Raw genomic sequence first — 27,672 nt, 5'->3', positions numbered from 1 at the left:
CAGACCCTCCACAACGACCTCTGCCACCCCGGGGTCACCAGACTTTACCACTTCATTAAGGCCCGCAACCTGCCCTACTCCATCGAGGAGGTCAGGACCATGACCAGGAACTGCCAGACCTGCGCCGAGTGCAAACCGCACTTCTTTAGGCCGGACAGAGCAAGCCTGATCAAGGCCACCCGCCCCTTCGAGCGCCTGAGCATCGACTTTAAGGGGCCCCTCCCGTCCTCTGACCGTAATGTGTACTTCCTCAACATTGTTGATGAGTACTCCCGTTTCCCCTTTGCCTTCCCCTGCCCAGACATGACCAGTACCACGGTCATTAAATGCCTGAACGACCTCTTCGCCTTGTTCGGGTTCCCAAACTATATACATAGTGACCGGGGCTCCTCTTTCATGAGCGAGGAACTCCGTCAGTTCCTACTAGCGAGAGGTATTGCAGCAAGTAGGACCACCAGCTACGACCCCCAAGGGAACGGCCAGGTGGAAAGAGAGAACGCGACGGTATGGAAGGCCGTCCTCTTAGCCTTAAAGTCTAAGGGCCTCCCAACCTCCCGCTGGCAGGAAGTCCTCCCGACAGCGCTGCACTCCATCCGGTCACTACTTTGCACTGCCGTTAACGCCACCCCCCATGAACGAATGTTTGTTTTCCCCAGGAAGTCGACTACGGGAACCACTCTACCAACCTGGCTGACCTCTCCGGGGCCCGTCTTGCTGCGAAAGCACGTGAGGGCCCATAAAACAGACCCCCTGGTCGAAAGGGTGAACCTCCTGCACGCCAACCCCCAGTACGCCTACGTGGCTTACCCAGACGGGCGGGAGGACACTGTCTCCTTACGAGACCTCGCACCCTCGGGCACTCCGGAGACACCACCTTTACCCCCCCCCCCCCCCACCACCCCCCCAATTCCAGCCCAGGTAGACGGCATGCCGGAACCCCACGAGCCTTCGCCGACCACGCAGACACCAGCACTAACACCGGATAATGCAGCACCGCCGCTGCGACGATCGGAGAGGCTTACGAGGCCTCCGGACAGACTGACATACCAGAACTGGTAGTACACTTCACCCCGCCGGACTCAAATCTAAACAAGGGGTGAATGTGGTAAACCACTTTTATCGTTACACTATAGTTATCACTGTTGTATCACGATACGAGGTCGCCTCTTGTCGCGCTGTTATACCTGGGCTGACCACCTCCGACTCCGCCCATGGCTCCACCTACCTGCCCAGGTATAAAGGTAGTCGACTGGCTGGTATTCCTCCTTGTTGGACCCGATCACCCACGAGGGTGGGCTCTGTTATTTAGTCAATAAAAACCTTTAGTTACGTTCCTAACTCGTCGCTTTTTATTGGACGAATTGATAGGTATATCACACCTATATTGTAAACTATGTATGCTTTTACCCATGTGGTTTATGGCAGTGTCTAAGTTTCTTACTTCTATGGACTGCTTGGCTGTGTACCATGGAGCCTTAAGAGGGGCACATATTTAAATCCATGTTCGTTCTAATTTAGATGTATTAATCTGCAGATACTAAACACATCTCCAATTTAGGCTTTATCCTTCACTGAGGCAACTTTACAACAACCTTTTGCAAACCACCAGCCCCAAAAAATTCAAACAGGTCAAGCACACAAATAAGAAATAGAAGCACAAATATAGTAGAGTGATGTGGCCCACAGGCTGCAGTTTGGACAACCTGGTTTATGGCTTCTTTGGAGCTTCAACTGCATCTTCCACAGCAAACATTTGGTGCAAAAAATAAAAGTGCTCAAAGTCTGCAAACAAAATTGTAAAAATTACAATATTTTAATTTTTAATACTGTTTTCAGAAATATGAAACAGGAGGCAGAACTGTTGAAATCGCAGATTTAATAAAATGCCACTTTTTACAGCTTGTTTAGAAGACCAATTTATGTGGGTAAACCCCCTTAGACAGACAGAACGTGGAGTGGAGATAGCCACGGAGCTGTGGGATCTGTTTAATAATGGGCAGGAGTTGGGAATCCACAGCCTTCTGGTCTTCCTTCCGCTGTTCTGTTAGCTGATATTTCTGTTAATAGAGAAGAGTGCAAAGATGAGGCTGAGCAAAATTTGGTAAGTGGAGTTACTGGAATTTCATAAAGTAATCATCGCGCATCTGAAACAAAAGGGTATGCATTACGGAGAGTGTGAATTTCGGTGCAATAAACATCTAGCAGTTATAGGTTTTAGCCTCCCAGATGTTAGAGAGCATTTTGAGCCACAGGGCAAAGTATTTTTAGTTACCATTGCTGCTGCAATTTGAGGTGATGAACCGAGTTAACACTTTAATATGTGTTGACTTAAGTGCAACTTTTCCTTAAAGCACACTGGTACCAGAGCATTAAACATGCCTAGCAGATACAGGCCAGTTCTCCCCCAGTACTGTAGAATGGGTGAATTCCACAAAATGATTGGAGATATTCACTGCACAAACCCCACAAAACCACTGCAAAGTCCAAGCTGTATTAAATAACATTTGCAGTTACGTTTCACAGACTCAACAGCACTCGAACCAGAAACAACTATTCGCACTGGGATTCTGCCTTTTTTGGCCACCTGAACACAGACGTGGTTACCAGCAGCGCCTCGCACATTAAACAGGCTCTTGATTGAAGCTAAAAGGGCTGGTGAGGCAGAGAAGCACAGTGGCAGGCAGACTGTAATCAGTAACCTCATTTCACAAGACCAAGGATGCAGGACATAAAAGCAAGTTTTGGTTGTGCTCAGGTCCTGGCAAATATACTCTCTGCAGTAATATCCACCATACAGATTCCCTAAGTCAGCAATAAAGGATATCCTTCCAAAAAAGTTATATTGATGCGACACACATACTAAAACTAACCCCATGTCCAGTGTAAAGCATGCTAATTACCTAATGAAAGAACTTGTATTTTATATAGTGCCTTACACAACCGCAGGACATCCCAAAGTACTTCAGCTATTGAAGTACCCTTTGTTAGTTGATCAGGAGAACTCCCCTGCTCATCTTCAAATAGTGCCATGGGATCTTTTATGTCCACCCGAGAGGGGAGACAGGCCTTTGGCTTAACCGAAAGACAGCACACCCCAGACAGTGCAGCACACCACTGAAGCGTCAGCCCAGATTATGTGCTCATGGTTCTGGAGTGGGGCTTCAACCCACGACCTTCTGATATTATCAAGGGCAGCTTCCGAGGGAAGTAAAATACTCAAATAAAAATCTTTCGACCCAAGGTATACAGAAACGGTCTGCCTTTGATCCACCACCAGCAGGATCCATCTCAAGCTGCAGAGTGAATCTTCCTGTCTAGAACTGTTTCACCAGTTCAAGAGCCCCTCTTATGCAAGACATTAGTTTTGAATGCTGGTGACAATTCCAGATTTCACCATCTCCGATCTACCATTCTCAAACCACTGGGATTAATCACTTTGCATTTGTAAGTCAATAAAAGCCCCCCAGTAAGTCTCATGGAGAACAGACTACTCAATGGGGTAAGACAGCAGTTACTATAGCAAGCAGAAATTGTGCCAGATCATTGTTGAAGTCAACTTCTGACACAGAGTGTAGCTTGCACCCCGCCCCCCCACAGCAGCCACATTAGGTATATGAACCTCTCAATCACAAAAACTCTAATCTTCCTATCCAGGTTAGTTGCAGGATTAGAGTGAACAAAGAAAAACCACAGCCAGTGCCCCACTCTTCAATCACTTCCCCGTGATCCTTGCTCGAAAGCACGTGTTTGCGAAAGTCAGACAAGGACAAAAGCAGATTCGGTTGTGATACCAAACACACCAGAGGACTGACCATATACACGGAGCTACACACCAGCACGAATCACCTTTAGGAGAGGTGAACAGGGAAAGGAGAAAAGCCCACAGCAGTTTCTATAAACAGCGTCTGAGGAATACAAAAATAGTATTTCAAATAATCATTCTCTTTTACCCCAAGTAATTTACCTGAAGATTTAACTGACAATTTCGACCAATTTAATATAGAATCTGTACAGAAAGTTTACCCACCCATCCCCTGCCTTATGCCCCAGTCATCATGTGCAAGCCACTGAGTTTCCAGTGAAATTCCTGGAAATTGCCATAATCACATAATAATAATGGCTCTATTCATAAAACAGACACAATGTGATCCGAAAATATCAGGTTTTTTAAAATTAGTTTGAGATGTGGGCGTCACTGGCAAGGCCAGCATTCATTGCCCACCCCTAATTGCCCTCAAGAAGGTAGTGGTGAGCCGCCTTCTTGAACCGTTGCAGTCCGTCTGGTGATGGTACTCCCACAGTGCTGTTAGGTAGGGAGTTCCAGGATTTTGACCCAGCGACGATGAAGGATCGGTGATATACTTCTAAGTCAGGATGGTGTGTGACTTGGAGGTGGTGGTGTTCCCATGCGCCTGCTGCCCATGTCCTTCTAGGTGGTAGAGGCCGAGGGTTTGGGAGGTGCTGCCGAAGAAGCCATGGCGAGTTGCTGCAGTGCATCTTGTAGATGGTACACACTGCAGCCACAGTATGCCAGTGGTGGAGGGAGTGAATGTTTAGGGTGGTGGATGGGGTGCCAATCAAGCGGGCTGCTTTGTCATGTATGGTGTCGTGGAGTATTCCATCACACTCCTTACTTGTGCCTTGTCGATGGTTGAAAGGCATTGGGGAGTCAGGAGGTGAGACATTCGCTGTAGAATACCTAGCCTCTGACCTGCTCTTGTTGCCACAGTATTTATGTGGCTGGTCCAGTTAAGTTTCTGGTCAATGGTGACCCCCCAGGATGTTGATGGTGGGGAATTTGGCGATGGTAATGCCGTTGAACGTCAAGGAGCGATGGTTAGACTCTCGCTTGTTGGATAGTAATTGCCTGGCACTTCTGTGGCGTGAATGTTACCTGCCACTTATCAGCCCAAGCCTGAATGTCGTCCAGGTCTTGTTGTATGCAGGCATGAACTGCTTCATTATCTGAGGAGTTGTGAATGGTGTTGAACACTGTGCAGTCAGCAGCGAACATCCCCATTTCTGACCTTATGTTGGAGGGAAGGTCATTGATGAAGCAGCTGAAGATGGTTGGGCCTAGGACACTGCTCTGAGGAACTCCTGCAGTTCCAGAATCTCATGTAACAACAACAGAAGTCAACTTTTTAGTTACTGCAAGACAGTTGCCCTGATCATGGGGTCCAGCAGCAAGACTTTGTCACTTTGTCCGTTATTCCAGCTGACATGGAGCAAGGTTAAGTTGAAGCACTGGGGGCTGAGCCACATCACATTGCACACACACACACACACCCACCAGAGAGGTATTTAACCATATACAACTGCTACTGGTAGGAGGGGAGAGAGCAGCAAATAACCTGTGGTTTAGTCACTCAGACACACAACTCAAAGCAACAACCTGAAGAGCAGGATTAACAGGACAAGAGCATAGAGCCAGTCCATTCTCTCAACCAGGAAAGAAAGATTTGTAATGCAGGAAGCCTTTAGGAAGCAGAACATAGATAAAAATAGAGTAATTTTGCAAACTCTGAACAAAATAGTTATCATGCATCATTAATGACGTAAGTGATCAAAAGAGCAGCCTGTACCTCTTTCTCGGTGTCAAAGATCTCACCCTCCTGGTGCTTGGGCCTGCGCAGCTTCTTCTTCTTGAAGTACGAGTCAGTCAGGTGGTTGGGGATTTTCACGGTGGACAGGTCAATCTTTGTGGATGTTGAGATGACAAATTTCTGGTGGACTCTACGCAGTGGGACACGGTTGAGAACCAGAGGACCTACAAGCACGAGAGGAATCAGACAAACCCAGACCACAAAATAGGTCAACACGAAGAGCAAACTAGAAAAGGAACACAAAAACCAAGAAATGCATTGTAACAAAAATCAATGCAAACACATCGAATGTGCTAATATTTTAAATAGTGTTGCAAATATGCCTTGATGCTGCTCCAGCATGCTGTACCACTGAGAGGCAAGGATGCCTCAATCCTTAATCTGGTCCCGCAATCCTTTCAGCAGTTCTGTATCTCTGTGCAATAAAAAGCTACACAGCAGACACATCACTGGAAAGTAACAAGGACAAAAGTGGCACTCAACAGAATGGAAGCAAAACCATAACTTGCTGTGGGGAGGTCTGTTGGGGAGATGCTATCTTTGCGTATACAAACAATGCTGCAGGAAAATTTACGATCTCGACAAAGGCTTTTAAAAACATGGACAGATTTAGTTCACTTGACTGAAGCTTGCAAAACACCTTAAGTTGGCGTGTGTGCGCGCAGAAACCGGTTACATGGAAATTGTAATCATGAACATGAGCACATGCAAAATTCCCCAGTCAAATAGAAGGCAAGGGAAGACACAAGCCAGGTGCAATATACACTGAAGTGTTATTTAAAAAATAATAAATCCTATAGCTGTTCCTGCAGTCTCTTCCAGCAGATGAAATTTAAGTGAAAACAACATTAAAGGAACAACTCAGCAGGCCAGGCAGCATCCGTGGAGAGAGAAACAGAGTTAACTTTCAGGTCTGGGACCCTTCATGAAAGGAACAGTACTCACCAGTGACCAGCAGCAGGCCAGTACCGAGCTGCTTCAGGAAAATCACACGCTGCAAAAAGGAAAGTCAAAATCAATCTTTGTGGAAATTATTGCCAGTAAACTATTTAAAAATGTAGTATCCCAGACATTAAAAAGAGGGAAAAAAGCCACGTTTTAACAGTATGTTTACTTTCGCCCTCCAGATGTAAAAAGTAGCCTATCCCACCCATCTCCTTCACTGCACCACTACAGTATCCAGAAAAAGACGAGCACTCTCAGAGCAGTAAATCCACAGCCCCTCACCTTACACCTGTGGCGACCAGTCAGCATGATAAGGACCGTCCCAGGGGTGATGGATGCTCGCAGGCGCCTCTTGTGCTCGCTGAAAGGTTTGTTACCGTGGCTACTCTTTTTGCGGGGGACATCTTCAGTGGGGTAATACCGTGGCTGGAAAAACAAAACACCAACATGGAGAAATATTGTACTGTATAGTCATTAGTAGACAATTATATTCCAAAAATCACACGGTGGTGTTTGTGGGGGTTTTTTTTTTTTTTAAATAAAGAAAAGGTTTTCATTCTGGTTGTACCATCAAGTAACTTTGCGACTAAAAATTCAATACTTCAATTTAAAATGGGTATGTGCGATAACACAAAAAGAAACTGGAACTTTAGTTTTCTGACTTCCAGACTCTGAGCAAGTTTTTTTTTATATAAAAGAGAAACTTTCCCCGTGCTGAACTCTTCCCGATTCAACACTGTTCCACGAGCACCACCTGCCCTCCTGTATCTTGTCCGAGCCGCCATTCAGGTACAAGCCTGAACATTGACAGCACCTGCCAGAGGGTTCCATGACTGCAAGAGGCAGCACACCCAAAGCCCAATCCCATCCTCACCTGACATTTGCGTATGCAGTCAGCAGGGATTGCTGGAGAGCAGGCAGGAATGGGAATCCTAGCCCACTTCCCTAGGTGAGATGTGTTAACTTAGTACAGGCCATGGATTGAACCCAAGCTATTAACCGGATAAACTCTCCAAGCTATTGGGGAGCAGAACGACTGTTAACCTATCATTGCTCCATGGCACTGCCAGGGTTGTCATTTGGAATCAGAACTCCAAGCAACCAGGAACTAACATAGAACTGCTGTAAGAGCACATCAACCTTATTTGGGGAAAAAAAAACACTGGTGCACAGCAAAAAAGGTCCAAGCATCACACAAATGCCTCAATTTAAAAAGGCCCGAAGGTCAAAACGAGCCGTATATTCTATTCTTCCTGCATCAAAATATTTTTAAATCTCGAAATGGGAGGGGTTTATATTACCATTTTGCGGAGCTTCACGACACGGCTACCGCCATTTTTGTCTCCTCCAACAGGCTTGGTGATTGAAAAGGGCGTCTTTTCCTTCAACTTCTTCTCGATCTGAAAAGGAATGAGACAAGCCTTTAACTTTTCTTTTCCTGTAATTTGTTCCATCACAAAACATGTAAAACCAACCTCTATGACCAGCGCCAATCAAACGTACAGAACTGCACACAAAGATCACGAGTTCCAACAATTTAAACTCAAATCCTTTTGGGGGCTCAGGTAAGTTTGCTCCATTACAGATTACACTGGCGTGCTTTCCCCCCCCACAGTACACACAAACTTTGAGCATATTCCAGATCCTCTCTCTCCTTACCTTGGTCTCGGGAGCCTTGTACTTGCGCTTGTACAGTGCTCTCCGAGCATACATGGCAGAGCGGGAATATCGGCCAATGCCCCGGGCCAGCACAGGGTTGCGGCTAGCATGGCGCCGTGTTTTCTTCTGTTCCTTTTTCTCTTCTGACACTGGTTCCTTTTTCTCTCCCGCCGCCTGTTCCTTTTTCTCTCCTGCCATCTGCCAAACAGAGAGAGAAAAGTTGGGCTTTAAAAGAGGCATGCACATGAAAGTAACTTGAAAGCAGCGGCACCCCATGTGCCACCAGTACAATCAACAGGGACAAGGTGAAGTTTGGAACTTAGACTCCAATGTGCAAAATTAATCCCTCTGATGCATTAAAGCAGTCTTGTACCAAGCGGTTATATTTTCTGAGGTGACAGGGAGAACAAGCCAGGAGATGGAACATGCATTGGTTTGTAGTGATCCACAAAGGATGTTTAGATGTAACTTTCTGTCCTAGACTGTTTGTGCGAAGCATTGACAACCCTCTGCATTTTCAGCTTAATATTTTATCAGTTAAATCCCACACATCATCTCTTCTAGGAGTCTGGAACCCAGGGGTCACAGTCTCAGAATAACAGGTTAGCCATTTAGGAGAGATGAGGAGAAATTTCTTCACTCAAACGGTTGTGAATCTTTGGAATTCTCTACCCCAGAGCGCTGTGGCAGCTCAGTTGTTGAGTATATCCAAGATAGGGATCGATAGACTTTGGATACTATGGGAATCAAGGGACATTGCGGGAAGACGGAGTTGAGCTGGATCAGCCATGATCTTATTGAATGGCGGAGCAGGCTTGAAGGGCCGTATGGCCTACTCCTATTTCTTATGCCATTTGTTCACCTAAAATATTTTACAGCATACACTTCACCAAATAAAAATTCAAGCTGAATGTCTGGAGCATGTGGGGTGATTATATTTGCAGCTACTACTCATCCAAACTGCAAGGGAGGCATCTTTGTTCAGCAATTAGATAATCGACCACATAAGAATTCCAATGTCGATCAGCATTGAGTATTCTGCATGGAAACTGGAATGAATTAATTGTACAAATGGTATGGGGCAATGCACTGAAATATCTGCACACACTGGAAAGCGGCCCAATCAATTGAATTAGTTATTGAGATAGAATTAATTTGGATAAACTGGTTCCAACTGCAATTGAAGAAAAATTGTTAAGAGCCGATACAAGGCCAACGGCATTAAGGACATTAATATTTCGATGTTAAGGGCGTCCCCCAAGCCCAGCAGTAGCACTGGCTAAAGCCAGACTCCCAGTCCCCGGCTGCTCCTACCTCCAGCCGCAGGCCTCTCCCTCACACACCGCTAACTCCTCTTCCATTCCACCCCACCCCCTCGAGGTATCCAGTACGACACCAGGTTCAGAAAGCGCCGCTTCTGGCATGAAGTCGCACCCGTGCCCTGCCGGTTCCCCACTGCCTCCAAACAAGAGCCCCACAAACATCATCATAAATCCGCCTCAATCGCAAATATCTGCTGATCCGACCAGCTGACACGCTGCGCCGTGCTTTTCGTGTGGTGGTAGATGTGAACTATGCTTCCCGGCCCCGATGGAAACCGATTTTCGGCCCAGTGCTTCTTGACAAAACACAGCCATTCTTACCTTAACTCAAAAGGAACGGCCTAGCATCCGGGCCACGATGGTATAAGCGCCCCGGGGATACGTCACGCAACTTCCGACGAGAGCCTGCAAAGCACTGTGGGAGTTGTAGTCGCATCATTAAATGGGACTGAAAAGGACTTGCAGTTAAACCAAGACTCATAATACATTTCACTATGGACTGTCTTAGTTTTCATTTTAATATGGTCTGCCTTAGTTTTTGCGCCAGGCCTAAAATTTTTTTTATTTTTAATTGATCTATTTTCAGCTTTAAAAGTAATAGATAAATTTCAAGGGAATAGGTGATGGTTGGACTTGGACTTGGGACACCATCCTTTTGCTTCTGGGACCTGGGTGTGAATCCAGCCCAGACTAATCACAATGGAAAACTCGTCTGTTAAGGTCCAAGTTGAAATGAGTTTGGACACTCTCAGTCTAGTTCCTATTACACATCTTCTTAGGCAGTCCCTCGGAACCGAGGATGACTTGCTTCCACATTAAAAATGAGTTCTCAGGTGACTATGAGTCCAATGCGGGACCTACAGTCTCTGTCACAGGTGGGGCAGACGGTGGGTGGGGTGCTTGGGTTGACGTGCGCTGCTTGCGCTTGGCTTCCGCTTGCTCCCGGCGAAGAGACTCGAAGTGTTCGGCGCCTTCCTCCACTTTGTGCGGTCTTGGGCCAGGGACGCCCAGGTGTCAGTGGGGATGTTGCACTTTTTCAAGGAGGCTTTGAGGGTGTCCTTGAAGCATTTTCTCTGCCCACCTGGGGCTCTCTTGCCGTGTTGGAGCTCCGAGTAGAGCACTTGTTTTGGGAGTCTCGTATCAGGCATGCAGACGATGTGGCCCGTTCATCGGAGCTGATCGAGCATGGTCAAAGCTTCGATGCTGGGGATGTTGGCCTGAGCGAGAACACTGACATTGGTGCGCCTATCCTGCCAATGGATTTGCAGAATCTTGCGGAGGCAGAGTTGGTGGTTCCTCTCAGTACTTTGAGGTGCCTGCTGTACATGGTCCATGTCTCTGAGGCATACAGGAGGGCGGGTATCACTACTGCTCTTTAGACCATGAGCTTGGTGCCGGGTTTGAGGTCCTGGTCTTCAAACACTCTCTTCCTCAGGCGACCGAAGGCTGCACTGGCACACTGAAGGTGGTGTTGGACTTCGCCATCGCCGTCTGCTCTTGTTGACAGTAGGTTCCCGAGGTATGGAAAGTTGTCCACGTTGTCCAAGGCCTTGTCGTGGATTTTGAAAATCGGGCAGCAGTACTGTGGCGGGTGCAGGTTGGTAGAGGACCTTTGTCTTACGGATGTTTAGTGTACTCTTTTTTGAACGGATGTTTAGTGTAAGGCCCATGCTTTCGTATGCTTCGGTGAAGGTGTTGACGATGGTTTGGCGTTCGACCTCCGAGTGTGCGCAGACGCAAGCGTCGTTTGCATACTGTAATTCGATGACAGAGGATGGGATGACCTTGGATCTGGACTGGAGGCGATGGAGGTTGAACAGTTTCCTGTTTGTTCTGTAAATTAGCTCCACTCCAGTGGGGAGCTTACTGAGGGTGAGATGGAGCACTGTAGCAAGGAAGATTGAGAAGAGCATTGGTGCGATGACACAGCCTTGCTTGACCCCGGTCTGTATGTGAATTGGGTCTGTGTTGGAACCGTTGGTCAGGATCGCGGCTTGTATGTTGTTGTGAAGCAGGCGGAGGATGGTGACAAACTTTTGAGGGCAGACGAATTTGAGGATGACACTCCATAATCCCTCATGGTTGACAGTGTCAAAGGCCTTTTACACATAAGCCACCAACAAAACTGCCCTTAATTAGGCAATCTGCTTCAAGGAGATCACAATATGACTTTTATGAGAAATGGAAAAATGCAATACTGGTGCATAGATTTTCTGAGGCACACTGTGGGGGACTTTTACAACAACAACAACTACTTGTGTCTATATAGCACCTTTAACATAGTAAAACATCCCAAAGCACTTCACAGGAGTGTTATATTAAAAAAAATTGACACCGAGCTACACAAGGAGAAATTAGGGCAGATGATCAAAAGCTTGGTCAAAGAGGTAGACTTTAAGGAGCGTTGTAAGGGAGGGATGAGAGGTAGAGAGGTTTAGGGAGTAAATTCCAGAACTTAGTGCCTTGGCAGCTGATGGTGCGGCCACCACTGGTTGAGCGATTAAAATCAAGATGCTCAAGAGGCCAGAATTAGAGGAGCGCAGATATCTCGGGGAGTTGTGGGGCTGGAGGAGATTACAGAGATGGGGAGGGGCGAGGCCATGGAGGGATTTGAAAACAAGGATTTTTACCCCACATTCAACTTTTCTACATTTGACCTGGCAGTGCTTAATGCTGACAGTGGATGCCCAAAGTGAGAACTGGTGTGAGGTGAGCTTGTGGAGGTCTTGCATCTGCTCAGCTTTCATACGTTGTAGAGTCAAATGAAACATGACGCCAGAGCTATACTATCTGATCTTCTCATCAGTGAGAACCAAAATCATTTTCCATCATTGCAACAGTTGCCGTATAAGTGCAGTCTTATAACATCTTCCCAGTCTATTACTCATATCGTTCCTTAATACTATCTTTTCTACTTTGCTGATTTTGGGTCTACGTTCTCAGTATTGTATTTCTCGCTTCTTTCCTGTCATTCATAGGAACAAGAGTAGGCCATTTAGCCCCTCGAGCCTGTTCCGTCAATCAATGAGATCATGGCTGATCTGTGACCTAACTCCATATACATACCCATATCCATATATTCCTTAATACCTTTGGTTAACAAAAATCTATCAATTTCAGATTTACAATTGACAATTGACCTAGAATCAACTGCTGTAATTTTTCCTTTAATTCTTTTTAAACCCTTAACTTTGGTCAAATAATTCTATTCTTTTCACTTCGATTTGTTTTCATCCTCTACCTTTTTTGTTCTTTTTTCTGTCTTCAGTCCTCTTGGCTCAGTTGCACATAGCTTAGATGCTTTCAAAAGGAAACTAGGTAAGTACATGAGAGAAAAGCAAATCGAAAGATATGCTGACAGCCTGAGATGAGATAGATGGAATGGAAGGAGACTAGCGTGGAGTATAAACATCAGCACAGACTAGTTGGGCCGAATGGCCTGTTTCTCTGCTGTATATTCTATGTCATTCTATGTAGTGTGCGGGTGCAATCCATCAGGACCCAGGGTTTTGTCGTCCTCAAGTTTGGCTTGTATCTCCTTTCTTTCTATCTTAGCTATACAGGAAACTCTCATTTAAACGGCACCTAAATATCCGGAATTCTCTATTAACCGGCAAAATTCATATTCCGAAAACAACACCTCAATAACCAGACATGTTGCCGAGTCCGAGTCTGAGTCTCCCGCGGTGGCCGAGTTAGTCAGTGGGGATAGTTCTTCAAACTGCCACTACTCGGCTTCTTGGCGCTGTCGGAAGTCCGAACACCTCAATAACAGGAGTCTGACTCTCCCGCGCTGCTGGTAGTCTCTTCCGATCCGCCATTTTTCTGTGTGTCTCCCGCGCTGCCGGTAGCCTCTTCCGATCCGCCATTTTTCTGTGTGTCTCTCCATCTTTACCATGAATTATCTCCCCCATCTTGCATTATGGAATTCCCAAAAGTTGGTCCAAGCAAGAGGAAGAGAGTGGTGTTAACTTTAAAACAGAAAATCAAGATATGCCAACGACTAGAAAGGGGAAAGAAGCGTATCAACATTATGAATAAATTCAAAATTGGTTCGTCAACAATCTACGACATCAAATCGCGGAAGGATAAGCTGCTCAAGTTTTATTCAAGCTCGGAGACATCTAAGCATGTAGAGAAACGGCGTACGCTTCATAAGCCTAAGCTTGAAGAGCTGGATACCGTGCTTTATGAGTGGTTTTCTCTTAAGTGTTCAGAGGGTGTTCCACTTTCCGACCCATGCTAATTGAGAAAGCGAAGGATTTCTACGTAAAGATGAGGCTCACTGACAAGTGTGCTTTCTCCGAGGGATGGCTAACGTGCTTCAAGTTACGGCACTGGATACAACGACTCAATATTTCCGGGGAGGAGAAATCAGCTGATCACGGCGCCGCAGAAGAATACTGCGATTATTTCAATCGGATTGTGCAGCAACATGATTTGTCGCCAGCACAGATATACAATGCCAATGAAACTGGCTTATTTTGGAGGTTTTTGCCAGAATCAACGCTTGCTGGGGCTAATGAGGCTAATGCTTCAGGTTACAAGAAAAATAAACACGTGTAACCGTGCTAACATGTGCGAACGCTGCTGGATCACACCAGATTAAACTTCTTGTTATTGGGAAGTATAAAAATCCCCGTGCATTTAAAAATGCTTGGATGGATAAGGAAATCTTTTCGTATTGGTTCCATCATATTTTTGTTCCATCTGTGAGGGAACATTTCCGTAAAATAGGGAAACCTGAAGATAGCAAATACATTTTATTGCTTGATAATTGTAGAGCCCATCCGCATGAATCCGAGTTGGTTTCGGAAAATATTTTCACCATTTATTTGCCACCAAATGTAACTTCTCTCATACAACCCATGGACCAGGGCATTATCCAAAATCTCAAGTGTCATTATAAGAAAGACTTCCTACGTAAACTGATAAACTAAGATGACAATATTCACGCATTTCAGAAGGAATACAATCTTAAAGGTGCCATCTTTAATGTTGCATGTTCCTGGAAATTGGTGAAAGGTCACACTTTGAGACAAGCCTGGTGCAAATTGTGACCTTCTGTAATGTTTGCTGAAGGTTCTTCTTCAGAGGAGGAATTTCATGGGTTCAATGTTCGTCCCAAGAACAGTACAATAATGGAAATGGCTGGCATGGTGAAAAATGTAGGCCCAGCAAACCCTCTACGTAACCTCAGTGAAAGTGATATTGAGCAGTGGGTTGATGCAGATAGAGAAGTTGCTGTTGTGCATATGCTAAGTGATGATGAAATAATTGAGACGGTTTTGAATCCAAAGAAAGAAAAGGAAAGTGAGATGGAAAGTGAAGAGGATGAGATTTCTGAAGAGAAGAAGATTTCTTGGGCTAAAGCTGCAGAAGGATTTGCTTCATTCCTCAAACATGCTGAAAGGCAGCCTTGCTATTCTGCCCAAGAAGTTATGCAACTCCATATTCTGCATTCCATCTTTCTACAAAAAAGGCAAGAGTCCACTAAGCAAGCAGACATCCGGGACATGTTTAAGAAAGCTTCCAAAAGAGTTGAAGCAGTGGAAGTGCCTGAAGAATCTGTTGAAGTGCATGATCCTGATGACCCAGCTGGCATGGATATTCCTGATGAACCAGTTGGCTTGGAATAAGTGTACAGTCAACCACCGTACTTTATACTGTACTGTACAGTCATTTATAAGTTTTGTTTTACTGTTAAGTAATTAAAGAGTTATGGATTACCCTCAACTGGCAGTACTGTATTTAATCAAGCATCTTCCACCATCCATTTAACACAACATTCTGTAGGTGAGTACCCAATTACAGTATACTGCACATTTCTTGATTTTTTTATTTTTGTTTGTTAAAAATAGCCCCGGTAGATAACCCTCTCCGTCATCCGGAAGTTTTAATCAACCGGCATCATCCCGGTCCCGTCGGTGCCGGATACCAAAGAATATCCTGTACATGAAACAAATTTGTTAGCTGATCTCAGCATGGTTAGCAATTGAGCACTACAATTGGCCTCAGTACCTTTGGGCAAGGGAGGGAAATCACTATATTGAAATTGACGGAGGGGGAGGGAGTTGCGGCACACAGCCTAACGTGCTGCAGTTAAATGCAGAAGCCATGATCACATTAAATGGCGGAGCAGGCTTGAGGGGCCGAATGGCCTACTCCTGCTCCTATCTTCTATGTTTGGCGGTTGGGAGTCGGCTTCCCAACGCACTTGCACTTTTCCAGGACTTAACACCCCCACCCGCATCCAAACCCACGCGCTCACCCACTTTAAAAAAAAACTTATTCTCCACCAAAAAATGAGTATTGATTCCCGTTATGTTCCACACGACTTATTTTTCATGAAATCTGTAGTAAGCTCTAAAATGTTTCACTTCTGAAGATACTACATCAGGACAAGAACCTGAGCCCAGCCACCAGCATTCTTCAATGGCTCAGCTGGTTACATCAGTGAGTAGCTGAGCCATTTGGACTGTGATGTCCTCTGGATTAGGGAGGGAAAAATTCAGCCAGGGTTCCTTTTACTGGTTGCTATCCAGTTATCCCTGTTGGAAAATGCATGAATCAGAACATGATCAATCTCGGCTGTGTCGATTTGCCTGCTGGCGCTGATGGTCTACACTCATACATGAAGAATGCCAGGTGGGCAAGGTTACATTGAGTTACATCAAGTCTACAGCACAGACACAGGCCATTCGGCCCAACTGGGCTATGCCACCGTTCATGCTCCATCCTCCCATCCTTTTTCATCTAACCTTATCAGCATAAGCTTCTGTTTCTTTCTCCCTCATGTGATTATCAGAGGCAACAGAGGACTCCTGGTATTCATGGAATTGTGACCCAGCAGGGAGTCAGTGCCTTCAAGAAAAGAGAACAAACTGGGAGATAAAAAATGAAAATTAAATTTAAAACATCCGATATTTAAATAATTACAATTCAATCTTTCTAATACCTTTTTAATGATTTTTGGACTATTTTGCTGTGAACACTGCAGAAAATCCAAGATCAGTAGGTTTTAGACCCACTCACCCAGCATTTCAGCAACATTGTCAGATCAACTGAGCAAGTTCTAATTTAACCATCTCATACAGTCAGGTTCAGTAACTCTACCAAACCATTCCCTTGACATGGACTCCACAGTGCAACATGGCCTCCTAGCGGCTGGCTGAAAGAATGGTACAAGTTGATTGCAGGAGGATCTTAACTACTCTTGATTAGAGAATGATGTGCTGAGGGATTTGGGGGGTGTGAAGAGAGAAGTGATAAGGCGATTAGTGTTATTATCGGTGAGACTGTCTCTAACCAGGAATTAAAGACAAATGCAGTATTGTTGTTTCACAGACATGATTGTGATTTGATTCAATTCAATTCAATTCAAATGCTTTATTGGCATGAAAGTTTACAGGGAACCATATTGCCAAAGCTTACATAACAAAAAGTACAGTTTTCCAACATTCTGTAGGTGTCAAACAATTTTGACCTTCGTTGGTTACAATATTAATTTAAATAATATTAATTTAAACAGTCGTTGAACATCGTTGGGTACATTCAGTATTAATTTTAAACAGTCCTCAGGTTGTGACACGTTGTTACATATTTGGCACCAAGGTATGGTCTGTCTCCTTCTCCCAGGACTAATCTTAATTTTGACAGGTCATCCAATTCTTTGAAATCTGGGGTTGTTTGGCTGAGCTTGTCAAATAATATGTTTCTTGTTGTGTTGAATTTTTTGCATTTTAGGAGGAAATGCATCTCTGTCTCAACCTCGCCGGCCAGACATTGATCACATATTTTATTCTCTCTAGGCTGCCAGGATTTCTTGTATCTTCCTTTTTCAATTGCCAGTTGGTGGTCGCTTAGTCTGTACCTGGTGAGGGTCTGTCTCTGTTTTGTGTCTCTGATGGTCGAGAGATAGTCTGCCAGTTTATATTCTCTTTTTAGGGCCCGGTAACATTCTAATCTGCTTTGGCTTTTGGTTATTTTGTTCCAATGTTCCAGGTAGGTTTCTTTGCATTGTTTAATGATTTGGTTCACTCGGATTGGTGTTTGGACGGCAGTGTTGGTTTGGGACTGGTCAAGGTCCGGCTGAGTAGGAGTACTTAGTTTCAGTAGCAGCTGACTCAGGTTATGTACATTGTGATTTCAAAAGGTTGTGAGTGGTTGTCTTGATCAGTGCCAGTATTCGGTGTCTCATTGTTTCAATTCATGCTTGGCAACCACAGCCCTGTGAACCTCATCTGGACCATCAGCGAGTCGCAATGCACGTGCCCAGCCGAAAAACTGAGCCAATGGGTAGTCACTGCTGAGCCCGGCAGCTCCAAATGCCTGAAAAATACAGAAACAAACTGTCAGCAAACTCTGAGTTGGAAGATGATGATGCAAATCCAAGCTGGAGATGCTTGGGAACCATTGAGAGGAAAAGGAGCAAGTGGAATAAACTGTGACAATATCGCCAATGTTATCCTGTGATTGCACGCTCAAGGGGTGTTTACAGTTGGGTGTGATCTGCAGGCTGCCTCTATCCCCATCCCTCCCAATATGGAACACTCTGCTGTCAAAAGGCATGTTATCCAGCAACTCACACAATGACCAAAAAAAATCCCGATTAAGACTGATGGATCAGAGTGTCAGATGGAGCCTGAATGGCTAACGTTTGGATCAGACTAATACAATCCTGGAATGTAAACCCCTGACTTCAGGATTATGCAGTCATTTCTCCTGAGTTCCTTAATTATTTCGAGCTTCACCATGCAATGGATGGACCAAGGTTGACCCATTACTGACATTAACACTGGCTTTCCGGCAAACCTTTGGCAGATTTCTTGTAATGTAAAAATAAAACTCCTGAGGAGAGTAGAGCATATTCTAGCAGACGAGTTTTGTGTAGGGGGTTAGGGATGTAACAACTGTTAAGGATCATTCCCTGCAAATGTGTCAAAGAAATTATCCAGTTTGAAGGGAACCTGCACTGGGTCATCTCTCATTTTGCTTTCATCTCGAATCATTGCTAGCCTAGGAGTTTACACAGGTATATCAGCAGTAAAAACATTGGCTGTTTAACTCAGGCAGAAAGAGAAAGAGAGAGAGAGAGAGCAATTAACATTTTTAGTTGTGTAAGTTTGTAATTCAGACGAAAAGGACACAGCAGCAGAGAGGAGAGACAAGGTGCATAGAAAACTCGGAGGGACAAACAGCAACAGAACAAAGAATAATGTAGAAAGAGCAGCAGTTAAATTCAGGAAAAAAGCAAAGCCAACTAGCATGCTGTTGAAATGCATGTGTGTTAATGCGAGGAGTGTTACAAATAAGATTGACGAGTTGCAGGCGCAAGTTGCCACATGGGGTTATGCAATAGTAGCTATAACGGAGACCTGGCGTCAAAATGGGCGGAATTGGAAACTAAACAATCCTGGCTACAATGTAATAACATTTGTAGAAGTCGTGTGGGCAGATGTCACATGATCAGGCAGAATCATAGAAATTTACAGCACAGAAGGAGGCCATTCGGCCCATCTTGTCCGTGCCAGCCGACAAAGAGCAATCCACCCAAATCCCACTTTACAGCACTTGGTCAGTAGCCTTGTAGGTTACGGCAGTTCAAGTGCATATCCAAGTACTTTTTAAACGTGATGAGGGTTTCTGCCTCTACCACCCTTTCAGGCAGTGCATTCCAGACCCCCACCATTCACTGGGTGAAAAAATGTCTCCTCAAATTCCCTGTAAACCTCCTACCAATTACTTGAAATCTATTATTGACCCTTCTGCTAAGGGAAATAGGTCCTTCCTATCCACTCTATCTCGGCCCCTCATAATTTTACACACCTCAATTAGGTCTCGCCTCAGCCTCCTGTGTTCCAAAGAAAACAACCCCAGCCTATCCAATCTTTCCTCATAACTAAAATTCCCCAGCCCAGGCAACATCCTCGGAAATCTCCTCTGCACCTTCTCTAGTGCAATCGCATCCTTCTTGTAATGTGGTGACCAGAACTGCACGCAGCACTCTAGCTGCGGCCTAACTAGTGTTTTATACAGTTGAAGCACAACCTCTCTGCTCTTATATTCTACGCCTCGGCTAATAAAGGCAAGTATCCCGTATGCCTGCTTAACCACTTTATCTACCTGTCCTGCTACCTTCAGGGATCTGTGGACATGCACTCCAAGGTCCCTCTGATCCTCTGCATTTCTCAGTGTCCTACCATTTATTGTGTATTCCAACTGAATTCCATTTGCCACTGTTCTGCCCACTAGACGAGTCCATTGATATCTTCCTGCAGTCTACAGCATTCTGTTTCATTATTAACCACACGGCCAATTTTTGTATCATCTGCAAACTTCTTAATCATACTTCCTACATTCAAATCCAAATCATTGATATATACCAGAAAAAGCAAAGGACCCAGTACTGAGTCCTGCAGAACCCCACTGGAAACAGCCTTCCGGTCACAAAAACACCCTTCGACCATTACCCTTTGCTTCCTGCCTCTGAGCCAATTTTGGATCCAACTTGCCACTTTGCCTTGGATCCCATGGGCTTTTACTTTCGTGACCAACCTGGCATGCGGGACCTTATCAAAAGCCTTGCTAAAATCCATATAGACTACATCAAAGGCACTACCCTCATCGACCCTCCTTGTTACCTCCTCGAAAAATTGAATTGCGTTAGTCAGACACGACCTTCCGTTAAGAAATCCATGCTGACTGTCCCTGATTAATCCGTGTCTTTCTAAATGAAGATTTCTCCTGTCCCTCAGAACTTTTTCCAATAATTTTCCCACCACCGAGGTTAGGCTGACTGGCCTGTAATTATGCGGTCTATCCCTCTCTCCCTTTTGAAAGAACGGTAGCACGTTAGCAGTCCTCCAGTGGTCGGGCACCACACCTGTAGCCAGAGAGGATTGTAAAATGATGGTGAGAGCCTGTGCTATTTGGTGTCTTACTTCTCTTAAGAGTGTGGGATAGATTTGATGCGGGCCTGGGTATTTGTCCAGTTTGAAAGATGCTACAGCCCTTAAGACTTGGTGTTTGAGCATGTTTATTTGATGTAATATTTGAATAGAAGGCAATGAAGGGTTGGGCTTGTAGTTTGTTTGTGTGGGAGGAATAGCAGCAAGAAGAGGGGGGTGGGGGGTTGCGGGAGGAGTGTGGTGTATGTAACCTGTTCCACCCTAAGAGAACTTAAGCCTGTTCCACCTTAAGAGATGTACTACTTTCTCTGGCTTCTGTACGTAATACTGGTGGTGACCACACCGGTATATAAGCACTATGTAGTAATATTGTATTCAGTATAGTCCCGACCTCCAACCAGTAAAGACCTGTTCAATTTACTCTTGTAGTCTGTGTAGTAATTATCACTATAACACACAGACTTAACAGTGGCGACGAGTCCGATTCTTACCCTGCGGCAGTTATTTCCACGGCGGCTTCGTCCACAGACAGGACGTCGAAGAGAGGTTTCCACCCTCATCACCCTACTGGAAGACACGTCGAGCGGCAGGCATCAAGAAACCGGAGTGCAGAAGACATCCTGACCTCGAAGCCTCCATCAGCGACTGTCAGCTTCTTCTTTCTACCTCGGTGGTGGGTAAGCCGGGCAGCGACGCGACAGAAAGTCAACCGCGTTGGCTGTACAGACGGGGCTGGGAAGACGGAGGAATAAAGGCGGTGAGATCGATCGCGACCGGAGATAAGGGCCGGGCCGCTTTCGAGCGAGAGGCGCAGCGCGGGGACATCGATCGCGACCGGAGATAAGGGCCGCATTCGGGCTAAAAGGCGCAGCGTCTGGGGAAACTGAAGGCGCGAGAGCCGCGGTGAAGCGGAGACAGCGTCGGGGGACGGTTGAAGACCGCCAAGCGCGGGAAAACCGCCATTTTGTGGGCGGAGGACGACGACAAGAGCGGGAAGCCGCCATCTTGGATAACATAAAAATACAATAAATTGCAACGATGCCTAAACATGGGAACATTAATACCTTTGATAGTGACATCGAAGATTGGGCCATGTATGTAGAACCCATACAAAATTATTGTAAGGCAAATAAAATTCCTGATGCAGATAAAGCACTAACATTATTAAATTTAATGGGTGTGAAGACATACGGGCAATTGAAACACCTGTTATCACCAGATGAACCGGCGGATAAGACGTTCGATGAGATTGTTACTGTCCTGAAAAATCATCTAAACCCCACGCCGCTGATGCTAGCGGAACGATTTAAATTTTACGACAGAAGGCAGCTGCAGAATGAAAGCAATGCTGAATATTTGATGGAATTACGTAAGCTAGCAAAATATTGTCAGTTTGGAACGGGACTGACAGAGGCACTACGAGATAAATTTGTGTGTGGTTTATTTAAACAGGATACACAAAAGCGACTGTTCGAGGAGAATGAGCTGACGCTTGAGAAGGCAGTCACTATGGCAGCAGCACACGAAGCCGCAGCGAGAGGCACGGCAGTAATGCAGCTACGGTCACCGGAACTCGGTACAAACAAATTGGGTTTGAGTTCTGTCAAATGTTATCGTTGTGGAAAGACAACGCACGATCAGAACCAGTGTTGGTTTAAAAACCAAGAATGCAGAACGTGTGGCAGGCTTGGCTACATAGCTAAAGTATGCCGGTCAGGAAAGAAGACCAGCAACAAAAAGTCACCGCAAGGAAAATACGCAAAGGTACACAAGGTGACAAAGAACAGTTTGACCGAACAGAAGTCAGATTCAGACGCTAGCAGTAATGAACTGGATAGCTTAAGAGTACACAACGTTGGTAAGGATGCAGATCTCCAGACAATTTGGGTCACTCTTCAGATAGCAGGAGTCCAAGTAAAAATGGAATTGGACACTGGATCAGCATTGACGGTCATGAATAAGAAAGATTACAGAAGGTTATTCCAACATATTCCCCTACAGGATACGGAGATTATATTGAAAACATACACGGGGCAAAGAGTGTACCCCATCGGAAAAATAGAGGTAGAAGTGGTCTACAAGGGCGAAGAAAGCCAAGTAATGGACTTATATGTGCTACCTGAAGGAGGTCCACCACTACTAGGACGGGAGTGGATTAGGAAAATGAATATGGACTGGCACTCCTTGAAGGCACTAACGGTAGATTCCGGGGAAACAGATGTCAAACCTAAACGATTGTCCAGAATATTGGATGATGCTAAAGAGGTGTTCCAGCAGGGACTGGGAACACTGAGAGGAATTACGGCAAACATCAAGATTGATGAACATGCACAACCAAAATGTTTTAAAGCCAGACTGGTACCCTATGCAATACGACCTACTGTTGAAGCGGAACTGGAAGCACTAGAACGTTCAGGTGTACTGTCTAAGGTAGATTGGAGCGAGTGGGCTACGCCCATTGTTCCCGTTATGAAACGTCCTGCGAGCAACAAGCCAGGAGATCCAGGGAAGGTTCGCATCTGTGGAGATTTCAAAATCACCGTTAATCCGGTGCTTCACACGGTGCAGTATCCGCTTCCACGGATTGAGGATATTTTCGCTTCATTGTCTGGCGGGAAACACTTCACCAAGATAGACCTGGCGCAGGCGTACTTGCAGATGGAGGTTGAGGAAGAGTCACGCCAATACCTCACGATTAACATGCATTGAGGGTTGTACCGGTACAATAGGCTGGTTTTTGGAGTGGCATCGGCTCCAGCAATTTGGCAGAGGGCCATGGAGCAGGTATTACAGGGAATTCCAGGCACACAATGTTACCTGGACGATATTCTGATCACAGGTGATGGTGATGAACAACATCTCGCAAACTTGGAACTGGTGCTCAACAGACTGAAAGAGTATGGACTTAGAGTAAATCAGCAGAAATGTGAGTTCTTCCAGAAGCGGATCTCGTACTGTGGCCATGTCATTGACCGGGAGGGGCTTCATAAGTCTCCTGACAAGATTGAGGCAGTTGTAAAGGCTCCCGCTCCGGAGAATGTCTCTCAGTTGAGGTCGTTTCTAGGATTAATTAACTATTACCATAAATTTCTGCCAAATCTATCCACGGTACTGCACCCGTTAAACGCTCTTTTACAGAAAGGGGTACCATCAAATCAAATCAAATCAACTTTTATTGTCATTGTTAGTGCACAAGTGCAGTACAACGAAATGTAGGCTCGCGGCTCCCGAGAGTGTACAATTTGGATTGGACACTTAAACATTTCAACATACATTTGTACATATATATTAGCATAAATATGACCATAATAAAGTGCATCGGCAGATGTGCAGGCTTTAGTGTTTATTTGTGGAGTTCAGTAGGATGACAGCCCTGGGAAAGAAGCTGTTCCTAAATCTGGTCGTACGGGTGCGAATGCATCTGTAGCGTCTTCCAGATGGTAGGAGGGCGAACAGACTGTGGCTGGGGTGGGTAGGGTCTTTGATGATGGACCGTGCCCTCCGTAGGCAGCGTTTCTGATATATATGTTCTATGGTCGGTAGCCGGGTGCCGGTAATGCGTTGGGCAGTTTTGACTACCCGCTGCAGGGCTTTCCGGTCATGGGAGCTACAGCTGCCATACCATACCGTGATACAGTTTGTCAGGATGCTCTCTATAGTGCAGCGGTAGAAGTTAGAGAGGATCGGGGGTGACAGATTACATCCCTTCAGCCTCCTCAAGAAATATAGGCGCTGCTGGGCCTTCTTCACCAGAGAGGAGGTGTTGAGGGACCAGGAGAGGTCTTCCGTGATGTGGACTCCGAGGAACTTAAAGCTGGCTACCCTTTCCACCTCCGCCCCATTGATGTGGATGGGGGTGTGACTTCCGCCTTTGGACTTCCTGAAGTCCACGATTATTTCCTTTGTTTTCTTGGTGTTAAGGGCCAGGTTGTTGTCGGCGCACCACTTCACGAGATGCTGGACCTCCTCCCTGTAGGCTGACTCATTGTTGTTGGTGATCTGGCCTACTACCGTGGTGTCATCTGCAAACTTGATGATGGTGTTGGAACCATTAACAGCCACACAGTGGGTGAAGAGGGAGTAGAGGAGGGGGCTCAGCACACATCCTTGTGGGGCCCCCGTGTTCAGGGTCGGGGGGGGGAGGTGTGGTTGCCTAATTTGACAGACTGGGGTCTGTTTGTTAGGAAGTCCAGGGTCCAGTTGCAGAGGGAAGTGTTCAGGCCAAGAGTTTGGAGTTTGGTGGCCAGCTTGTTGGGGACGATAGTGTTGAATGCTGAGCTGTAGTCTATAAACAACATTCTGATGTCTCCTTACCATCTAGGTGGTTCAGTGCCGAGTGTAGAGCAGTAGTGATTGCATCCTCCGTAAACTGTAAGAAGGCATTTCGCAAAAGCAAAGAATTGATCACCTCAGAGGAAGTGTTGGCTCACTTCAACCCGACACTGCCTATTCGGTTGGCTTGTGATGCTTCTCCATATGGTATTGGGGCAGTACTCTCACACAAGTTGCCAAATGGCACGGAAAGGCCAGTCGCGTTTGCATCCAGATCATTGACCTCCGCTGAGCGCAACTATGCGCAGATCGATAGGGAGGCTCTTAGCCTTGTATGGGGAGTGAAGAAGTTTAATCATTACCTGCAGGGCCAAAAATTCACACTTCTGACAGACCATCAACCGTTGGTATCCATTTTTAACCCTAAGAAGGGTGTTTCGGTGATGACAGCGCAGCGTCTCCAGAGATGGTCTCTTTTCCTAGGGGCACATCAATATCAAATAGAATTCAAAGGTACGAAACAGCATGGCAATGCTGATGGGCTGTCGCGCCTGCCACTACCTGAAGAAGAAGACACGGCGAAAGTTGACCCTGTTGAGTTATTTCATTCGACCATCATCGAGTGTTTACCAGTCACCAATGCAAGTATTGAAAGAGAAACCAGGAACGACCCGACACTGTCCAGAGTCTACGAGGTGACAGTGAAAGGATGGCCAACACGGGGTGATCCTCTGTTACCGGCATTTTCGGCAAGGCGAGACCAGCTGTCCGTCTGCCATGGTACCTTGATGTACGGGACAAGAGTGATTATTCCTCCCAAGTTAAGGGAAAGAGTTTTAAACGAACTGCATGAAGGTCATCTGGGGGGAGTTAAAATGAAAAGTCTTGCTAGGGCTTACGTATGGTGGCCGGGTATTGACCAACAGATTGAGGAGTTAACGAAAAGCTGCGCTGGGTGCCAAAAAGTGCAAAATGCACCTCCGATAGCACCGCTACACCCATGGGAATGGCCTTCAGCCCCATGGCAACGCGTACACATTGACTTTGCTGGTCCATTCATGGACTCCATGTTCCTAATCGCGGTGGACGCACATTCCAAATGGCCAGAAGTCATCAAGATGAATACCACTACTTCAGAAAAGACAATTGCGGTGTTGAGAACAATATTCGCAAGGAACGGATTGCCAGAACAGATCTGTTCGGACAACGGACCACAGTTTGTATCGGAAGAATTCCGACAATTCTTAAAGAAGAATGGAGTAAAACATTATACCTCTGCCCCATATCATCCGGCGACAAACGGGTTGGCTGAAAGATTTGTCCAGACATTCAAAAAGGCAATTAAGGCCATGAACGATGATCAGATTCCGCTGCAACACAAGGTCGACAAGTTCCTGATGTCATATCGAAACGCCGATCATGCAGTGACTAACCAAAGTCCTGCCATGATGTTTTATAACAGGAGGTTGCGGTCCAAGTTGGACTTGTTAAAACCAAATGTGCGGAGGGAAGTGGAAAACAAACAGTTTCGGCATATTAACAACAAGACCACTCGAACTTTCGACGTAGGACAACCAGTGTTGGCAAGGGGCTATGGAAACGAAAAATGGCAGTCCGGAACAATTCAGGCCAGACAAGGACTTCTGATGTACACAGTAGATATTGGTCATAATGTGATAAGGCGTCATGCGGATCAACTGGTAGAGTCGAGAGCAAGGGTCGAACCCATGGTTGTGACAGAGACAACTGTGGAAGACGTTAATGAACCTGAAGCATCTACCTCGGCAGGGAATGTACTTGATGATGATGACACCCAATACATTGGAAACCAAATAGAGGAGGCACCTCAACAACAAGAATCAGAGACTACTGAGAGGCGTTATCCAAGCCGCATCAGAAAGCCTCCTGAGAGACTGAACCTTTGAACTGTTATACCTGAAGTTATATATGTATATATGTTATTATGTTATGTTAAATGGGGATATGACTGTTAAGCTAAAAAGGGAGGATTGTGGTGTATGTAACCTGTTCCACCTTAAGAGAACTTAAGCCTGTTCCACATTAAGAGATGTACTACTTTCTCTGGCTGCTGTATACGTAATACCGGTGGTGACCACACCGGTATATAAGCACTGTGTAGTAATATTGTATTCAGTATAGTCCCGACTTCCAACCCGTAAAGACCTGTTCAATTTACTCTTGTAGTCTGTGTAGTAATTATCACTATAACACACAGACTTAACAAGGAGTAAAATTTGTAAATGTAAATTGAGTGTTGAATACTTGTATGAACGCATAGAGGAAGAGAAAAAAATGGGCGACATATTGCTAATAAAGGCAAGTATCCCGTATGCCTGCTTAACCACTTTATCTACCTGTCCCGCTACCTTCAGGGATCTGTGGACATGCACTCCAAGGTCCCTCTGATCCTCTGCATTTCTCAGAGTCCTACCATTTATTGTGTATTCCAACTGAATTCCATTTGCCACTGTTCTGCCCACTAGACGAGTCCATTGATATCTTCCTGCAGTCTACAGCATTCTGTTTCATTATTAACCACACGGCCAATTTTTGTATCATCTGCAAACTTCTTAATCATACTTCCTACATTCAAATCCAAATCATTGATATATACCAGAAAAAGCAAAGGGCCCAGTACTGAGTCGGTGCAGGCTCGATGGGCCGAAATGGCCTCTATCTGCACTGTGGGGTTTCTGTGATTCTGTGAGCCCTGCGGAACCCCACTGGAAACAGCCTTCCGGTCACAAAAACACCCTTCGACCATTACCCTTTGTTTCCTGCCTCTGAGCCAATTTTGGATCCAACTTGCCACTTTGCCTTGGATCCCATGGGCTTTTTACTTTCGTGACCAATCTGGCATGCGGGACCTTATCAAAAGCCTTGCTAAAATCCATATAGACTACATCAAAGGCACTACCCTCATCGACCCTCCTTGTT

At 45.6% G+C, this 27,672-nt stretch overlaps 1 protein-coding gene across 2 annotated transcripts; it reads right to left on the bottom strand.

Moving 5' to 3' along the window:
• Positions 1–1,859: 1,859 nt before the first annotated feature.
• rpl6 (ribosomal protein L6) lies at positions 1,860–9,942 on the bottom strand. 2 transcript variants are annotated; one of them, XM_085961377.1, is made up of 8 exons: positions 9,854–9,942; positions 8,211–8,408; positions 7,853–7,951; positions 6,834–6,977; positions 6,552–6,600; positions 5,586–5,770; positions 3,813–3,905; positions 1,860–2,057 (listed from the first exon to the last, which is right to left on the bottom strand). In XM_085961377.1, the coding sequence occupies exons 2-7, from the start codon at positions 8,406–8,408 to the stop codon at positions 3,849–3,851; spliced, it is 732 nt and encodes a 243-aa protein (XP_085817503.1). In that variant the 5' UTR covers positions 9,854–9,942; the 3' UTR covers positions 1,860–2,057; positions 3,813–3,848. The 2 variants fall into 2 exon arrangements, with proteins under 2 accessions (XP_085817503.1, XP_085817502.1); XM_085961376.1 differs by lacking the exon at positions 3,813–3,905 and having other exon boundaries at positions 9,854–9,938.
• Between the last annotated feature and the right edge of the window lie 17,730 nt (positions 9,943–27,672).

This window comes from Somniosus microcephalus, chromosome 19 (genome assembly GCF_052327205.1).
Source record: "Somniosus microcephalus isolate GS21.2 chromosome 19, FLI_Smic_1.0, whole genome shotgun sequence".
NCBI classification, from domain to species: Eukaryota; Metazoa; Chordata; class Chondrichthyes; order Squaliformes; family Somniosidae; genus Somniosus; species Somniosus microcephalus.
This window is presented reverse-complemented; position numbering and strand designations above follow the sequence as displayed.